General features: G+C 36.2%; 1 protein-coding gene across 3 annotated transcripts in view; it reads left to right on the top strand.

Annotated features, from left to right (window-relative positions):
- Positions 1-20,446, top strand: part of PLXDC2 (plexin domain containing 2) — a 258,860-nt gene that overhangs the window by 186,353 nt on the left and 52,061 nt on the right. For all 3 annotated transcript variants that reach the window (XM_026795770.2, XM_026795772.2, XM_005480311.4), the window contains 3 exons: positions 6,038-6,137; positions 14,967-15,062; positions 15,986-16,067. In XM_026795770.2, the coding sequence (XP_026651571.1) occupies positions 6,038-6,137; positions 14,967-15,062; positions 15,986-16,067 (278 nt within the window). The remainder of the gene's footprint in view (positions 1-6,037; positions 6,138-14,966; positions 15,063-15,985; positions 16,068-20,446) is intronic.

Genomic DNA, 20,446 nt, shown 5'->3' with positions numbered 1-20,446 from the left:
TTCTATCTGGAGCCATTTCTCTTGCTGCTGAGCCACGTTGTCAGGTGCCCCATTAACTCCAGTAAGATTACTTGTGGAAGTGCTCACTAGCATGACTAAAAGTTGCACAAGATTTCTACTGTCTTTTTGGTGCCATTTTATTTTAGCATCACAGTTCATCAAAAATGACAGTGATGTATGGCAAATCCAAGGGGTCTTCATGGCATTGCTGTTGGAAGTCCCCAAGGTGGAGCACCGTGTAAGAAATACAGCAAACAGATTGCTGCCAGTAGCTTCACCAAGCATCCCACGGGGGCTCTGTCTTGGCTTTTGTCTTTATCTAGAAGGCTCTTGTCTTTATCTATCTTTATTTAAAATAACTGTGATTATACATTTAATCACAAACTAGGGACTTTTATGTCTAATGCACTTTAGGTAAATTTTACCTTTTATTTCTTATTCATTCAAACAGTTTGAGAGTCCCTTTTTCCCATTCTTCCTGCTCCCAGATTAGGTTTGCTACCTCATAAACCTGGTGTTGACCACCAAGACAGGATGTGAGGGAGATTTGCTCAATACCAAAGAAGCTGCTCTGCCCAATCTTCTGCATTCTGTTGTTTTCCCCAATAGAAAGCAACCTGAAATTTAAAAGTTTTATCAAAAAAAAAAAAAAAAAAAAAAAAAAAAAGAGAAGGAGCAGAACCATCAGAAAAGACAAATATGTCAGAATATCCTTCAGAAGAGTTAATTGTTAGAAGGAGCCATATGGTCAAGTTTTCAAAATGTGAAAACAATTTGAAATATAACAGGGTCCTATAGCAAGTAAATTATTTACTTATTCAGCAATTTACTTCTTTTACAGTGCATGCATCTTCCATTTTAAATGTCACTTTGCTTACACCAACACTATTCTAGCAAACGGTCAATATGTCAGGAAACATCAGCTGGCATGAAAATTTTACTGCTGTACCTCTATTACATATGAAATTCATTACAGTGCAAACAAGCCAGCAGAACACAGGAATAAAGAAGAATTTGGGGAAAGGCATACTTTTTATGTATTAGTAGTGAGTTTCTTATGTTTTAAATTTCACCGAAGTTCAATTCTCATGAGTTTCACTTCTTATTAAACAAAATAACACCTTCTATGTAGTCTTTTCCCATTAATGCTTAGAGCTAATGTTCCTTAGTGTAATATTTGGTTTCTTTTTTTATCCATGATTAATACAGAACAAATTAGGCAATGTTTCCATAGGTCTTGTTAATTGTTTAGGATATTTTTCTTAATATCATTGGAGAAGGCTCACTTTGTTCATTTAAATCGTAATGACTCTCTATTTATGTAGTCATCCAGAAACATTATTAAAGTTATAATATTTGCTCAAAATTGCCTAACATGTGAGGCTGGAAAATAATTCTAAAAGAGGCTTGTAGTAGAATGAATTTCTATTCTAAGAAGGAGACAGGATTAAATTAAAATGATTAAGTGCTAGCACTTAAATAAAACTGATGCCCCTGCTAGGCATGAAAGAAAATACTCTGTTTTCAGTAACAAGAATTCAAACCTTGCTATTGTTTCCTGAAAACTAAAAAAAATTTAAATGAAATAAATAAAAGCCAAAAAATCACCCAAAGAAACAATTACAAAAAACCCCCACAAAAACACAAAACCACAAAAAACTAAATTAAAAAAAAATCCCATAATGCTATTCTTGCCTTTTTATTGTTATCAAAAAAATGGACGTGGAAATGATTTTTGAGTTTTGAGGTGCTCAATTTACACAAATTAAAACTCCTGATTTTCATGCAGTTTATCCTGTGGGCTAATTAATTACTACTTAGGAAACTGGAAATTAAAACCCTATATAAGCACCATTATTGTGTTCCTAATTATTATTTTGCAACATACTTTGGTTCTTATCTTTGACTTGATTTTGAAGTGGGGCAATAATTGCAACTTGCTTACCGCCTCCTTCAGAATAAGTTTAGAGACTGTGATTTTATCATTTTATGAAGAATAGGATTCTGATGTGACCTTACAGTTGAAAAGGATAAAATTTGAGAAGTCCCATGAAAAATGCTGTCTAGATTACAGATCCCAATGATACATAGAACTCAGCATAAATTGTAAATTCCCTTCTCCTTACTGTTGAAGTATATAATCCAAAATGGCCTCAGTGCTAGTGTGGGAAGTTTATTCATAAACTGCTGATTTGTACAACACAAAAGATAACATTTTCTGTGGTAGAGCTAACAGATGGCTTAGAATTATCCTAGCTAAAAGCCATTGTAAGAAGGTAATGCTGTAAAATCCTTGCCAACCATTAGCAATCACTTGCAGGTTCCTAGCTCTCTGCTCAGCCATTTAACATGTCAGCCTGTTATGACTTATCTTGCCATTCAGGTGAGAAATCCAGAACAGCATCTCCCTGCTTGCTATGTATGTTTTGCTGTAATTTTCCATAAGTTACTTTAATATTTACTACAAGCTTTCTGTCAAAAGGGAATGTTTCCTAATCAAATAGCATATGGTAAAAGCTCATTTTATCTTGACATCTCATGCAAAAGATTTCACCTGTAATATGGCACTCAGTACACACATTACCAATTTCTTTTTCCACCCTTTAAAAATTAATATATGTTTTTGTGAACACAGGTATAATGGCACTCTAGTTTTTCAAGAGAATAAGAGTGTTCCTGGGTCGTGGATTGCCTTCTACTTTGGCTGCATTTCTGACTGCGAGATTGTTTCACACAGGCTGCCCTTCAGTTTGAAGATCTGACTATACTAATTTAATTTTTCTTTTTTGATCTTACAGAAGCTTTTGCTTCTAAGCCTTGTTTCTAAAACATGTATCCAAACTGTTTGCTGCTGCTTCTGTTAGACTGGACCCTACTACTTTCTTATTTGTTTTAGAAATTGTTTTGAAAGTTCCTTGCTCTCAGAAGAATGCTCAACACTGGAGTATTGACACCTGCAGGGATTTTGGCAAAATCCATTGTTATTTCTGCTTCAAATTTTTCTAATTTCTCTTGAAGTTCTTTTATATATTTTCTGTTCAATTTGGCTACTGTATCCTAATATCACATATCACTGAGTCATTCATAATTTTATTAACTTTCAAGGTCTGAAAGTTAATACCTTACCAGGCTGTAATAAAAATTAATAAAATAAAATAAAATAAAATAAAATAAAATAAAATAAAATACCCAAAATCCTGACTTGTGGCGTAAGTACTGCAAGAACTCACACTCCTTCCCAGAAGCAAAAAAAAAAAACCAAACCAAAAAAAAACCCAATAAATGTAATAGCTTGCTTTCTTCATAATTTTTGAGGGAAAGATGCAAATTGTTCAGTAATTCAAAAATTCACAATAAACATGTAAAAAGGCACTAGACTAAAAAGAAAGGAGTCTCATTCGAGAAGGCCAGAGTGCAACTTCTCCTGATTTACATTCACCCGTTACAAATGAGTACAATCCTTTTCATGTGTCAGACACAATTTATGCATTAGGATAACAATTTTGCCACCATCTTTTGTCACAAACCTACTAATTCCAATTCCAAATACACTCTGTGTCCTTTCTTCAACTGCTGTGTTGCCTCTCTAACTTTGAAGAGAAAGTCATTGCATCCCTCTTCATCAGTGCTTTTCCTAACTTACCTTTCAATAGGTTGCCTTCAGTATCCTCCTCAAAATCCTTCAGCACAGTTTCTTTGATAGTTAATGTAAGCTTTTCTTTCCAGTGTTCTGACACTATGAATAATTCCCTTATTTGTGTAAGCTTTCATGCTGCAGAAAATTTATAGACTTAGTTCTGAACTTAGTGAGTCTTTTATTTTGAAGAATTTGAAAATATGGCTTTTGGCATTCTTCTGTCATATTATCCAATAACTGCATCTGAGCCCAGCTGATATAAGCCAAATTTAAGCTGATGTATTTCTAGCAGTATTTTCAAGCCAGTTTTCTTTTTCCTGTCATTTTGACAACATGCCACAAGCCTTTTTCATACCACACCAGATCATGTGTGCAAGAACCCCAAAAAAACAGTCATTAAATTAAGTAAAAGGAATGGAAATTCATGACAATGCTTAATTCACCAGAACTTACTTACCAGTGTAATTGGGAAAAGCAAAACCAAAAGGTATTTTGGGTACAAGGAGAACTACTGATGCTTAACTCAAATGCTAGAAACCATGCTATTAATTATCATGTAGACAGAACTGAATCCTCAGTCACTTTATGAATAACCAGGTTTTTACTTCAGCATTTTTCTGCTATGTGAAAAATACTGGCCAACTATATAATTTTTGTGGTTTCACACAATTAAAGCCATAGCAAGCTATTGGGTTATCTAAACTAATACCTTGTATCTCAGTTTTTACACTTGATCCAGTTCCACCAGTCTTCAGCCTAGAAATTTCTGGTTAACTGAAGGGCAGCTTTGAAAAGTAAGATATCCAAATATAAGATATCTGGAAGCAGCAACTGGCAGAAAGTCATAGTTGCTCATAGAAAGCTGTGGCTTATTCTACTCCTAAGGTACCTGCCTGAAGTTTCCAACTGTTTTATCTTTCTGTGCTAGAATAAAAGACTCTTTAGTCCCTGAGTAATTTCTGCCTTTTGTAGTACTTGTTTATGGTAATCTAACCAGCTTTTCAGTATTTCATCCAGAAGTCAAATGGATAAAACATCTATAACACTTCTGTTGATAGCATTTGAGAACTGGAGAAATACACAAAATATTTTTATTACACTTTTAAGCTTCCTTCTCTTAATTTTTGGCATCTTTTTAAAGAAATATATCCTTTCAAAATCTGTATGGTATATCAGCAATGACCTAATTTTCAGGTGCAAGTAAAATGGTCACCCCACATCTAGGCTAAATTTCACTTGTTGTGTAACCAAATATCATATCAATTACGTTTTTTTGCTGAGATGTCCCCTCTGATGGCAGGAGTTGCTCATCCACTACAGGACTGAGATTCCTTCTAGAGCTGCTGCTTCCTACACCATGGTCCCCTAACTCTACCTTGCACTCTTTTTTGTCTGTATTATATCTTTGCATTTTTTGCAATGTCTAACCTTGCTAATTGATCCAGGCGTTTCATTACTCTTACTCTGCTACTGCCATCTGGAGAACTGCTAGGCAGTAAATTTATGTTTCCTTCTCAGTCTTGGGTAGAACTTTTGAATGCTGTAAAGGCACACTGTCAGTCTGAGCTGCTCCTTTAGTGATGGCTGCTTTTTGTGACCAGTCAATCTATTTAACTATATTAATATTGAAAAAATGCTGCATGTCACTAAATCAAACATCTCAAAATATTTCAGTCCTATTATATCTATATAGAAGTATCAGCCAAAGCTGCAATCTTGTTCCAAGAATGGAATCAAACCTGCCCTTTGTTTTCATGCAGCCTTGCTACCTGTAAATCTGTAACATAAAGCTGGAATGGTCTTTGACTATCTACATATTTTTATTTCTTCCTCTAGGTATTGGCAGTTGAGCATCTGGAATTTTCCATGTTTACCTCAACACTGTTTTCCTGATATGCGAGAACATAATAAATATTATTATTATTCTGTCAGAACTCTTTACAGATAAAAATTGACAGAATTTTCAGTGCAAGTTAACTAGGCCATAAGTTTTAAAATGTTCATCCCAAGATGAATTTTCACAGTTTTTGTGTTCAACAGTAAACAGGAGACATTGCTTCCTCGTTCTTGAGTGTACTGGCACATCATCTCACTTTTTCTTCAGTTGAGGGAAATAAATTACTGGAAATTACTATGCTTTTCTGCTTTGTCACTGACAATTTTTCTACCTCTAAGGGTTCATGTGAAAACAATGCAAAGAAAATTGAGATAAAATACAAAGGAAAACCAGTAATTTCTATCTTCAAATACTTCTTGGTTCTACTGTGCTATGTTGTATAAAATATTTATTTAGGACTTTAAAGTTACACTGGTTAAATGTTCATTTTGGCAGTGCTTTTTATTTTTAATCTTTTTTTCTAGTTCAATATTTCAATAATATCTTCCTGTTTTGTCTTTTAGATTCCTGTTGCTGTGACACAGATAAGTTCAACCAACCACCCAGTGAAAGTGGGACTTTCAGATGCATTTGTGGTTGTGCACAGGATCCAGCAAATTCCCAGTATGTAGAACTGTAGTGGTGCTAATGGTTTGGAGGCTGAGAAATTAGTATAAGCTGATCCCATCAAGCTTGTGATTAGCTGCACAACAAATCACTTAGCTAATTTCAGCTTGTTAATTCAAGTGTAATTTTATTTGCTTGATAATTCCCAATATGGCTTTTCCTGTCATTGTTTCTTTTGAGCTGATAAATTAAGTAAATAAAATTAAATGGCCAGTCAAATAATGTCAAGTTCAACTCTCAACTGGCTCAATTTGGTTTTCCATGAGATTCTTTATCTGGAACATGCTTTCATATCCATAGTAAAGAAGAAGCAATCTGTTCAGAAAAAAAGTCTGTATCCAAAAATATCCAAGCTAGAAGCTCTTGACACCTTATTCTGTATTTCAAATTCATGTACACATTTTAGTGACAGGAAAAAAGAGGAGATGTAGTTATTAAATAACATCTTGAGCTCACATATTCGTGGCAGCCATATTGCAGGTGGAATTTAGTTTTGTCTGGTTTGAGTTGTACTTTGCATGGCTTCACTGAAAACAAATAGTAGGAAATAAGTGTGACTTTCTTGATGCTCTAATGTACTGTGTACAGAACCCTTTGAGGCTGTTTAGCCATTAGAGAATATGCTCACTTTTTGAGTCTACTAGGTTTACTTCTATATTTAGAGAAAATTTACTAAGATCAGTTTTTGATGAAGCCCTGATTGCAGGGCGCAGATGGAAGGAGCTGTGCTTGAACCAGGCTCCTAGGGCTGACTCCAGGCATACTCTCCCAAAGTGAGCTCTGGCAGACCTGTGGTGCTCACAAGGACTGACCTGATCCAGCCCAGCTTTCAGACAGACAGCAACACTGAAAAATCCAGCGCTATTGACCCCTCTCAGCTCATCCCATCTCCTCATCACATATAAACAGTCTTTAGCACCAGGAAGCATCAATCCCATGTCTTACATGTCCTGTCCTGGGGAATATGGAAAATTTCAGTGCTGTTTGTGACTTGTGAGCTCAGAGTAGTGTGAAGCACGTAGCATGCCACGATTTCACTTAAGAGACAAGAAATTTCTTTCTTAAGTATGATAGATAGCTGTGCCTATGTTTGCATGAACATAGGTTTTGAGTGTTTAAGAGCAAATGAAACTAGGCAACAAATTTCAGTAATTTGAGTGATATTTGCAAGTAAATCATCTGAATATTTCTGAATCTTCCATTTCTAAATATGGATTCAGGAGGAAATTAGGTTAATTGACTATGCAAACAGTTTATGAGACTAGTCACAAAGAAATTCTATACAAGAGATGCAACAGGATGATATTTTTTGACAACATGCCTCTATAACAAAACAACACTAAAGCACTTTTATTAGATTTACGTATTTTGTATGGAAAATATATAGTAGATGTGAGTCTTTATTCAAGTCTGAATGTTTCTTTTTGCAGAAATATTTCAGACAAGCACTTGTTTTACTACCAGTAAATACTATTGGTTTTGCTGAATGCAGAGTGTCTTACTAGGCTTCTGGTTTCAGTATATCTATTTTTTTTTTTCCACATGACACTTTCTGCTAACAGAAGTGAGACTATAGTGTGGATAAGGAGTATAAAATGTGCCACTGCTAAGTAGTTTTGAGAGCATTATTAATGTATTGCTGTTTACAATGCATCGCTCTTGCCCCTAACTACCAGTTCTGTGGACGGTGGTAATTCATGATTATTTTTGCTAGATTGCAGCTTACACTAGAGCTAATATTAATCAAGGGAACCGTCATTTCACTGTAGATTTTCCTGAAGCTGAATTGTGTGCTCAATGAAATAGGTTTATATTGATGTGTCCAGGCAATATAATAGCACCTTGACAGAGCTGGTGAATAATATTGGCCCATAGAAAGCCAGTATCAGATGCTCCTAAAATATGCATGTTCTTGAATTCTTGTTTTTCAGAGGTATTAAATCAACTATGGTTCTAGTCAGTTACTGAAAAAAGGATATGGTAGGATTGTTATTTTACTGTATTTGTTGGCTTCTTAAGACAATGGAAGAATATAAATTGTTGCTTGTCCCAAGAGAAGGCAAAGAAGTATAACTACTAGTTCTACCTTGCCACTTTATCAAAGATTTTTCCATCAAAAGAACCCAGTCTCCTTTCATGTTCATGGCTAGTTATTAAAAAGAGAAAAAAAGCCAAAAATCTTCCCCCTCAAATAATGCAAATAAACCACCCCAAACTCTACTGGTCCTTGTTTGAGTTCTGTCAATTGGTTTTGTATATATTGTGATTTGAAAAGGAAAGAGACACTAAGAGCAACGCAAGCCTGTTTGAGCAAATATATCCCCTCAATTTTTAAAAATGCTGAAAATCTTTGGTGCCTTCTGTATGCTCAGTATTCTAAAATGTCAGTATAATGGACCTAGTTTATTAAAATAATTTCAGAAGATTTAAAGCTATCTATTTATCAGATTTTTTTTTTCAGATATACTGTCCAAAAGGTTGGTAATAACTTTTTTAATACTTCTGAAAGATGAGTTCAAAAGCCAGGCAAACCTATTTCATTCTGGGAAGAGAAAACATGCTTTTTGATCAGCCATTTCATTTCAAAAGTGCATTTTAATCAGTTCTGTAAAGTCTTGAAGAGCCAAGGGCTAAAAGGAAAGATTTTTCTGAACTTTTTTTAGAAGGAGGAACTTGAAAATATTATACCTATTTTTGTTAATATACTTCTTCATAGAAAGTCTTTGCAGTAATTCCCCTTTTATCTGCCCCTAAAAGCACACAGGCACATACACTTGTTCACCTTATCTTTTAAGAGTTAAAACATGGAGATAGGAGATTTTTGGCAAGTGGCTTTATACCTGTTTGGTTTTTTTTTTTTTTTAATAAATATTTCCTTGATCTGCTACTACCTCTTGCTTATAGACCATGTCTTTATATTCCACTTATAATTATATTATTGCAGATTAGCAACTATTTTATATCTAGATATAGATATGCCTGTATATACTCTAGAGGTGTTTAGTTAAGGGAAGTAAATTTCTGTTTGACACCAAGGTTAACCTGATAATTTTGAGATTTTTATGACAAAATGGCAAACTAGGTCCTTTGATTAATTTCAGAGGAAAAGTTTTAGCTCTTTCCAGGTAATTCAAATGAAGTTCCAGGCTCTGGAACTCTGGTTCTGATGTGTAAGTAAGAGTGACCATCCTGATTTCTTCTTCTTCAGATGTGTTGAACACTTGCACACCAACTACTTTTCCTCTTGTAACAAACACAGTGAGAGTTTCATGGATGTCTTCCAGCTAGAAACATGACTGGTGATGACAAAGCTGGGAGCTTTACATTTTCCTCCAGCAAGACTTTTTTAAACATCTTCACTACTTCAGGACCTTTGTTCCTTGCCCACCTTCTCCAAACAGCTCCCCTTCATTTCTTGTTTATTTCTCTGCCATCCTTGTTATTCTGTTCTTGGTCCTTCTTTCGCTTGCCTGTGGTGTCCTTTGCTCTCCCTTCTGCAGACTCCCAAGAGCTCCCTTTACCTTGATGACCCTCTGTTTTTTCTCTCATTCAGGGTTAGTGTGTTTCTCTCCCTTGTTTCAGAGCTCTTACCTATTGTCTTTCAATTAGCTTTTTGTTGTACAAGAAGAAGAAATGAAAAAGCATTTCCTGCAACCCACTTTTGTATTTTAGCAATGAAAACCCCACCAGAGAGCCTTCCCATATTGTGTTTGTTTTCCACAAAACCATGAAATACACTGGGAAATGAGAGAGTGCCAGATTCAGGGGATCTACACAAGTGAATTACAGTCTTGCACAAACAGAAAATGGGTAGTAGGTCTGTCTCCACAATGAGACATACTTCTCTGTGATTTTGGCATCTACTGTATTAGATGCAGCTCTTTTAGGAAATCCATGCCTTGACAACTTAACATTTAATCACATTGAAATTATTCAACAACACTGTGTACAGAAATGAAATTGTAGCTGAGCTGTGTGTTAGTAATATTCCAGTTTCAGTGCAATTAGTGTCACTCAATATGTAGTGTAACTCAAGCATATAATTGAGTGACAACTCTGCATGTTGTAAATGTTTGCTCAGGATGTCTCACCACTTTGTTTACAGCAGTGAAGCCCCTGAAAGAACATGAAGGGTAAAAGACCACTGGCCATTTATGCTCTGATATCTATTATATAAAAGTGCAGCACCACTTGGGAAATCAAGTCTGATTTCCTGCTGGCTTACTGGCAGTGTTATCATTTACCTCTGTGCAAAATGGGCCCCAAAGTTATCACTCTAAAATCATAGTATTTATTCTCCTTTTCACTAGTGTAACTAATCCCACAGAGCCAGCTGCTCCAGCCATGAATGTTTGTCTGCTGGTCCAGAAAGGTTTATCCAGGTAGCTGGGTTCCTTGCACTAGATATCTGATTCAGGAGCATGCTGTTGATCTTTTGTAGCATGACAATACTGCCAGGACTGGTACAAGTTGGTCAAAATTTAAAATATTCTCAAAACTGGCCACTGACAGATCTCAGAGTAAGGCAGTTTGATGCGTGGTGGGATTAGGAAATAAAGCAAGTTTTTCACACCTAGATCCTGTACTAGGAGTTTTTAGCTGGCAACAGGTATTGGGGCAAACCTGGAAGGACATGGAGAGTTTCAAAGTAAATCATCTGTGGTAGGTGCAGAGCATTGCGGCAGAACATCTCTTAGTACATTGTTCATAAAGATGTTTTCAGAGCCTACTTCAATGGTTTGCTTGTTCACAGATTTGAGGTGCAGCTCCCAGGTTTAAAAGGATATTTTTAGTAATTTTTGTGAGAATGATAAAATTAATACAATTAGAGAATCTGAATTTTTATCTAGATTTAGATGTGTGTTATATTCAGAGGAGCAATTGTGGAGGGGTTTGGATTACAGGCATTGGTTTTTAGTCCCAGTGTCAGTGCCTCAAGAATTAATTAGTAAATATTGATAAGTTTAGCAATATAAAGCTGTTAAAGAACAGACACTTTGACATCCTAATTCCTTTACCTTTTGTGGTGACAGCAATCAGATATACCAGGCTGACAGGTTTTATTCAGCTAGTGATGTCAAACAACGTCTCTGTCAAGCAAAGTCAGTGGCTGTACAATACAGCAGCTGTGCCCCTCCCTTCTCTATGCCTTGTATTTTCCACAGATTGCTTGCAGCTTGTTGGATATGTGTCATAAATTGTTTACTTCAAATTGACTTCTGCATAATCAAATGAACCCTCTTACCATTTGTGTTTTCTCTATCAGCAAGACTTAAAAGTGAAAGTACAGCTGCATGAATACATATGGTCTTGTTTAGCAGTTATTTCTGGGTATATGGCCAATCCAAATTCCCTTGAAATCTTCCACTGGAAAAAGTCTTTATTTGTGTGAACATATAATTTCAAAACTCAGAATGACTTCTCCAGTATTTTCACATTTCACTGTATTGCAGTTTTTAGCTGAGGAATGGTGTATGAGGAAAAGCAGTGATTATGTAATGGAAAAGATACAGAGAGATTATGCATTTGTCAGCCACATATTTTGAATAGTTTGTTATGAACTACTGACCCTTCAGACATGTTAAGAAGTCATTGGTGCTCTCCTGGTACTGCTCCCTCCCCAGAGTACTCTCCCTATTGAGTACCTTTAGTCAACTCTTCCAGTTCTGTTTCAAAGAATACTTATATATAGAATTATTAAATTTAATACTACTGTGATAAAACTACATAGAACTATTTTGTCACAGCAGAGTCTTGCACATCTATAATTTACCAATTTGTTGCTTAATCCCCTGAAAGAATTCTTTCAAATGGCCTTCTGACCCCCATGTTATCTCTCTCAGTCAATGAGGAATGTGTTCTTACCTCAGGTAGCTGGTGTTTTCTTCAGGTTTTTCTGCTGGGACTGTACCTTTGGCCTGTGTTCAAAGATAGCACAAGTACATGCCATGAAAACAAACCAAAAAACAATCTGAATCATACTGTGAATTAAACTAAGTGTAAAAAAATATAGTCAGTTATTAAAGAATATATTAAACTTTATAGCATTTCGTAAAAAGTGTTTTTGAGAAACCCAGACTTGTGGAAATGTAAAATATTTTCATGACTAGGAAAAGAACATACACATATTTACTGAAATTCAGAACCAGAAATGGTATTTCAAAAGCATAGAAAAGTCCTTTTCCTTTCTTCTTTTCCCTGCTAGACCTGATGTAACATTTCTTTGTAGCAAAATACCTGCACATGATGCTTGAATATTGATCTGTTACTGCATCAAATTATTTAACTAGTTCTTGTCATGTTAAGGTCTGCACTGAGGCATACATGAGCTCATAAGCTCTTTGTGATTGTGCACTAGTTCTTTTTTGTTAAAGAGATAAATAGACAGCATAAGACAAAGAACAAATTCCACCTGAGGGAAATTGCAATGTCTGTGCTGGGTTGAAGCAGGAGTGTGTGAAGAGGTCAGGGGGAAAGCAGGAGGGAAGAGTATTCATTTTCCTGGTTATCCTGTTCAGTTTAGGGGTTTTTAGCCAACTTTGTTAAGGGAAACCGGCTCACAATTCAAAATAGGGAGAGAAAAGTGCATTTTGAAGATCTAAGCATGGTAAGTTTCTGTCATACTTTCAAGATAATCAAGCCCTGCATGTTTTTCTAGCCTGGTCAGGCAGATAAATTTGAATGCTCACGATTCCAACCACCTGTCTGCAAGAATATACAAATATGTTAGAAGGTGACTATGCAAATACCTCTCTGTGCTTAGTTTCTTACATTAGATAGATGCCTCATATGCAAACTTACCACCTGTGGTTGACACAGTTATCTTTGTGAAGAAAAAGATCAAATTTGAGTCTCTCAGGCAATGGGATTTAATGGAATAAACAGTCATGCTGAAATATGCATGATTAGATTTTTTTTTTAATACAACATGCTTAATTCTCTTAAAAGTAGTGTTTTTCAGAAATTTCATGCACTGGGTGAGGTAAAAGTATCTATGCCCTGAATCTCTGATTCTTACTGAGTCTTTGGAAAGCCAGAAGCTCCTTATTTCTTGTAAGCCCTGTGAGGAATCTGTAAGGAGAGATTCAGCATTAACAGGATTATAGTGTACTAGTCTGTACCAGTACAAATGAGATGCAGTTCAAATAAAGTGTTGATACCCAGCATTTTAATTTATGTATTCACATTCACTTGCTTTTTTTTTTTTTTTTGACAGAATGTTAAAGATTTCTGTGGAAACAAATTAAATTACAGCCTTCAGCATTGGCAGGAGCTCATTTTAAAGACATTTTACAATCTCTTTGATTGGGCTTTTAGGAGACTGACCATCCTGTGAGCATAAACCTCTTGCAGCTGGCAAGAGATTGTCCCCATCCCCACAGATAATTAGCTTGGTCTTGAAAACATTTTCTCTCCAGTAGATCTGAAGGACAGAGTTAAGGCATTTATTGGGGTAAACTTTGGCACGTGCCCATATCTGTCTTTTAGCTAGTCAGAATGACTTTGTAGGTAGCACATAAAACTAGCTCAATATAGGTTCATTTCATACTGAAAGAGAATTCTGCTACCAGGAGGGGTGAACTCATAGCAAAACTTCAAATAAATTGCAAGAAGTGGTTGGAAATGGTGCTGATTTGGAGCTAAATAGAAATATTACTATCTGAAAGTGAGATACTGCCTACTTGTCCCTGAGATGAGGTAAGAGAAGGCAGAGAAGCTGCTTCCTCAAGCAACAAGGTGTGCTCTAATCCATACGGGGCTGGCAGCATAGAAGACATCCAAAGTCTGAGTTTGTGACTGTCAACAAGTCCCTTTTCTTCTGTTATATGTAGACTAAGACTGGTCCTTGGCATGGATAATCTGTTAGTCCTTTGTATGTAACCTTTAATTCCTCTCTGGAATGACTGCAGAGGGTCAGTGATTGTGTTTAGCTCTGATTTCAGTTAGTTTAACAGACCTTCAAAAAGAACATAAATATTAAACCAGCGCCCCAGAAAGCTGTCATTTTTATGTCAGATTGGAATATAGGTTGTTCTTTTGATTTTCAAATATACAAGCTTGCCAGTCTATATTTCAACTGTATCTATAGAATCTGGAATTTTCAGAGCACATTACAGGATATTGTTCTGGCAAGTAGTGTGTGATTTTTTAATGTTTATCTTGTGCTTGGGTCTTACAGTTGCTTGTGAGTTTAAAGCCCTTCAGAACAGTACATTGACTAGATTGAATTTCTGCTTTGAGAAACAGGTGCAGTCAGCCTGTGTAAAGATTATGCACTATGGCTGTTTAGGAAGATTGTCTTCTCTAATATGCTACAATATTAAAATATACTCTAGTACCACTTAGATGTGAGCCATCTTGTAGCTAACAAATTTGATTAAGCAATTAAGTTTTGTTTGCCCATTTTGGCAAGAACTGACAAAGTGAGCATATAAAGCATTTCTCTCAAATCTATAAGGTGAGAAAAATGTCTTAGGAAAGCAAGGGTGTATTTGAAATACACCTTAAAATGTCTGACAGTATACTCTCTAGAATTTCTGCCCAGATCATTGACTAAGATGCTTGAGAGCACACTCAGGATTTTCATAATTCTTTTCCAGGAGAAGTTCCTTTTCTGTCAGTTCTGAGGGTTTCTCCACTGAAAAATTCTCCATCTATCTTTACTTGTTATTTTGTGATATTCAAAGTTAAAAATATATTCTTGAGAAAAATAGTTGCCATATGTGTATCTAAGGAACAGTGTGCATTTAGTACATCCACTATTTTTCACAATCTGAAGACTGCAAAATAAGAAAATATTTTTCTTATTTTTTTCTTTCCTGTCAGATGTCCGCAGAAGAACAATTTATGAATACCACAGGGTGGAGCTACAGATGTCAAAGATTACCAATCTCTCAGCTGTTGAAATGATACCACTTCCAAGTAAGTAAAACATTACATAAGCAGGAGCCAGATCTTGAAATCATCTATCTCCCTCTCCCTCCCAGCAACACATATACAATTTTAAATATTTTGTTTTATCTGTGGACTTGGAATCACAAACAGATTCATTTATCCTCTCCTAGATTCCCGAATGGATGATGCATTATCCAGTCCATTCTCGTGTGTCTCAAGTTAGTTTATAGATACATAGCTCCCAGTAGGTTTTGAATGAAATTTGTGCCAAATAATTTTTTCAGAAGAATGATTATATTGCCTTTAAATACATTTCCTCAAGAAAAAAAGAAAGAACAGTTTTCATGCTTGCAATGCAAACATGAATTCTTCTCTGTACTGTGCATCACATCACGAAGGCATATCCCCAAACAAATGGCTCCAAATGTTTTGCAGTTCAGAAGGCTCTTTTTTCAAAGGTAAAACTACATTGCTTAGAAATCTTGGGGTTTAAAATGCCAGCTGTACTATTGTAAAAATAGTAGAAACATCTATTTCTCCTTTTCTTAAATTCAGGTTTAGTTCTTGCACGTTTATATGTCAGTCTCATTATCTGCTTATGTCTGAGTGTTAGCAGCACCAAAGAACAGCCAGAGAAGAAAGAGATTTAAGGAAATACTTAATATTGAGCAAAAAGATAAAAATTTAGGAACAAAGCTGAATGAACAGGTGTGGAAGTAGGAATACATTTACAAATGGAATACAAATGGAATACCACAGATCAAATGTACTTTTGTGTACACAATTGTGCAAAGCATTATAACAGGCTGGGTTCAGGGTCTTATTTTAGATATGGTTGAACCTGTTGACTTCCTAAATATGTATTATCAGAAAATATATTCTTCTTTTGTGTTTTTTATGTGAAACATATATGAGACTAAAGAAATAATTTATGTTTATCTACATCCCAGCTTGTCTCCAGTTTACCAGCTGTGGTCCCTGTGTCACTGCCCAGATTGGTTTCAACTGCAGCTGGTGCAGTAAACTCCAAAGGTAGAGAAAATAATTTCTTTCCTTTTTATGTGTGTGGATATGGAGCTGTGCTCAAAGGCTATCCAAAACCATTGCCTGCAGGTTATTCAGCATTAAAAGTTGTTACATTTGTGTTTATATATATGCATTCACATGAACATAAATCTCAAGTGTGATCACTGGCAGATCATCATTGTCTTATTTCACTTCAACAATTAGGCAAGAATAGTCAAAATAGTTGACTCAGGAGTTAAGCCCTTGTTCTTTTTTCTTCAGTCATACTTTAAAATCCTTTTGAAGTAGAAAAAGAAGATGTCATAATAAAAATCATATTTTCTCCCTACATCATTGGCTTCATCAAAAATAATTTAACCCCATGCAGATGCAAGGTGTTAATATAGCTGTAAAAACTTCCTTGTTAGCAGCAGGGAGACCAACACATCCAAAAAGTCAAGAGTCCTTTCCTTTTTAACCTGCATGCACTTGGTGGGTGCATTGGGTCTCCTCAGGCTCTCAGTGACACAAGGGACCAGGACAGCCAAGTCCATAGCAGGAGTGATTCAGACTGTGGAGCAGCTGAAGCACAGCCAGCAAAATGGAAACTCTGCAACTGCAGCTTCTCAAAAAGTTTTTCACTCACTGACCTTCACTGACCATAATGATGAATTTCATGCCACTTCTCTGAAACAAAATGCAGTATCATAATGGACATTCATTGTTGCTGTGCTCTCCAGCTCTAGTGACTGGGTTTAGAAATACTTTGTATGAAACTGATGTATACTGAAACAAGAAAAAGTAATTAACATTCTAAAATAATGCAATATTTTGACACCATGTTGAAGAACTGGTAAATAGCTGAAGAACAAAGCACAGAATTAGAAATTTTGGGTCATTTTTATAATGTTTTCTTAAGCTGCAACTCCTGTAGTAAGTCACTTAAACATAGAAAACATATTGAAGAGTAGCATTACTTCTAGAAAACTGTTCCAAGCAAGCATGAACAGTTCTTGGTTGCTTTAGCCAAATCTTTTCTTTCGGCATTGCTTCATTCTCCTTCCATCAATAGATGCTGTAGCACTGAGTTTCTGTTGGCTTTGGTTTGAGCTGGGTCTGTTGCTTTGTGGCCAGTGTTCTCCTTTTTGTTTGGATAAACTCCCTTACATTGTAAAATCCAGACCTCGTGTAAAGAGCAGGTGCAGAAACTTTCAGATCCTTTTTGTTTTCCTCTAGTTTGCAAACACCTGAGTTTCCTGAGTTCTGACATTGCTGAGAAATATATTTTGCTCACTGAGGCACAAATTCACTGCGGAGAACTGTTTTATCCTTCTGCAGAAGCAGAACCAGTCATGTAGCCACACTGTGTTTCCTTCTGCTCATTTGGGAGCATTTGTGGCTGTTCCCTCACAGCTGGCAAGGTGTAATTTACTGCTGAAAAACACACAGTCTGAACACATTTATTTCTATTCAATTAAAGTTTGAATGAAGAAAAACTTGATTTTTTTTGCATGTGGAGATCAAAGATGAGCCTGCTGTGAAGTAGTCCTGTACTGTTTCCCAAAAACAGCTGTCTCCACTCTGCAGCATGGCTGTGCTTTTGAGAAGATGCAGCAGGTAGATTGAGTAGCTTTATTGCTATTAATTAGGCCATTACTGACAGTAGTGAGACTGTCACTTCATACAGGTTGTCTTTGGGCATTGTTTGACCACCAGCAAAAGCAGGAACTGGAGAAGATTCAATAGAAAAAGAATGGATACTGAAAAGGGAACTGAGAATACACTTCTACTTAGGAATTTCAGTAGTATTAGAAAAGTCATACCATACAATTTTTATATGTCAGAATGAACAGTATTCATTCAGGTTTTAGAAAATGGAGAATTTTGTATAGAGTCATAAAATAGCTCAAAATGGAAAATCCAGACTTACCTCCCACTCAAAGCAAGGCCAGCTGTTAGATCAGACTGTTTTTTTTCAGGACTCTCTTCATCTAGGACTTGACCACAGAGGCTGTGGTCCAGTCCCCTAGAACACCTTTTACAGGATTTTACACCTAATCTGTTAGTTTCCTGTTTCCTCTGGAAACATGGCTTTGGTGGGTGTCTTCTTCAGGCCTCTTTGTCTTTTTTGGCCACTCATCTCTAGTTTCTGAAATGAGCAGCTTCAACTATTTCATCTCTGTGGAGAAAGAGATCTGAAATAATAAATGGTTAAATATTTTGTGAAAAGAGGCAACTTGCTTTCCAAAATGTGAAAACTGAATATTTATTTGCTTACACTGCAGATTATTGGGATAAGGAATCATTCTGTCTCAGCTTTGAAAATTTTCTGCCAGTTTTGCATACACTCTCTGGACTTGTAGTCTAGTGCCTCTCTTCCTTTACCCTTCACTTTCTCAGCATGACTAATCATTTTCAAGAGATACAAAATTAAAAAATCTTATTCCATTCTCAGTGGCAATGTGTAGTTCAAAGAAGAGTGTTAGGAATCATTTGCTTCAGTACCCCACTATGGGTTTTTTCCCCTCAGAAATAAATTTGCTCTGTTAAAATGTTCTTTTTGCATGTGATTAGGAAGCATTTCCTCAACAAGAAAATCTAATAGCCTGGCTAAAAATCATAAAGGATGGAAAGTTGTTGATTCCTACCTCACAGTCCTTCAGCTTTTTCTGTATGTCACTGCTCTTCACTCACCAGTCTTGTAAATCAGTGGAGACTTTTATCTCCTGTTATGATATACATTGCTCTGCTTCCCTAGGATAAAATCAGACTAAAAAACCAAGGGCAAAGAATTCCATGAAGTATTAACTTAGACATTTCAGAAGTGCCTAAAGGATAAAGAAATTAATATTTACAGTCCACTTTCAAATGTGTGCTCATAGGGTTTTTTGAAGTAGGAGGAATGCTTAGGAACAATGCCTGAGTAATGCTTCTCAGTTGCAAATCTGACTGGACACACTGGTCCAAGAAATGAAGAGCCAAGACTGCCTCTCCTGTCTGTTGGCAAATCCCAGAGTGGGGAAGCCAATTAGCCTTTGTTGCAAAAGCCTGAAGAAGGCTTGAACTGGCAGTGGTGGATTTTCAATGTACCAATAATCTCCCAACAAACCTAGCACTCAGATTTGTGCAGAGGGAGGATTTTTGTTTGCTTCTGAGGGCACTGGTGGGTAGTGAGGCTCAGATATGCCTGGAACACACAGAGATGTTTTTCTGTGGTGCCACAGTAGTACTGTGGTGCTCTAAAGTGAGATATTCTCAAGCAGACAGATTTCCATGTGGTTAACAAGCCTATACATATCCATTGGAAAACACAACTTTTTTTCTCAGGTACTTATTACCCCATTTAGCCAGAGAAATGTTACTACCAGGAGCACCATCTTGCATCTTATTTCTTTCCTTGCATTAGATTTAATCCATATATTGAATCATTCACACAGCAAAGTACAGTTTTGGGGGAAAACCTCCAAAACTTTATGTAAAACCTTTAACTGCACAAAGAAAACTGACCAGTGTGACCATTGCAGAAAGCTTTACTCCCCCCTGTGGGCAATCTCTGTTGGAATGAAAATTGCTTTATCCTATGGCAGTAGGTTGTTTCCTACCTGTAACCTCAACCCAGCTGCTGTGCAAGCTCTGGAATGGTTGGAGAGGCAGGTTCATTTTGGATGTGACTGAGGGCCAAATCATCCATTCCTGCACTCTCTACAAGCTTAAATCACCATTAGCTCCTTCATAGGGGGTCATCAAACCATCCTGTCTGAAATCCAATATGATGTGTGTCACACTACTTTACCATGACTGAAGCATCATTTTCCTTTGACTTCAGCAGATGGAGGATCCCCCTAGGAGCTAATTTCTGTTGGAACTATGTATATTTCATAACTGTTTCATGAGTAAAACTCTTCAAAGGAGATTAACTATAAATATGTAAGCTGAGATGGTATTCTAACTTTCTCCAGCACAAGTATCCATGCCTATAAAATGCCTAAAACACTTTAGCATCTGTCCCATGGAGGTCTCCAGTGGCTGAAACGTGGATCATTTGCCTTTCATTATCTCTAACTTCCTGACATGTAAAAACTGGGAGAATTCATTAGTGTTAGATTTGTTTACATCATCTTCTTATGCATCTGAAAATGTTTATATACTCTAGGCACTTGGTATAGCCTGCACATTAGAGATGTCATTTTCTAGAAAAGTTTTTGACAGTTTTAAGACCACCTTGCTGTTATTCTATAGCTTCAGTTTGTAAAACCTGCTTGCATATACTGAAATAGTGGGTTCCCTTGAAAATATTTGAAGTTGATTGTCCAATAATTAAAGATTCCTTAGATACTGATGCTTTTATTTTTATTAACTTCAGGAAAATCTCACATTTGGGCAGTGAAATGAAACTGATATTTCAG

This window comes from Zonotrichia albicollis, chromosome 1 (genome assembly GCF_047830755.1).
Source record: "Zonotrichia albicollis isolate bZonAlb1 chromosome 1, bZonAlb1.hap1, whole genome shotgun sequence".
NCBI lineage: Eukaryota > Metazoa > Chordata > Aves > Passeriformes > Passerellidae > Zonotrichia > Zonotrichia albicollis.
This window is presented reverse-complemented; position numbering and strand designations above follow the sequence as displayed.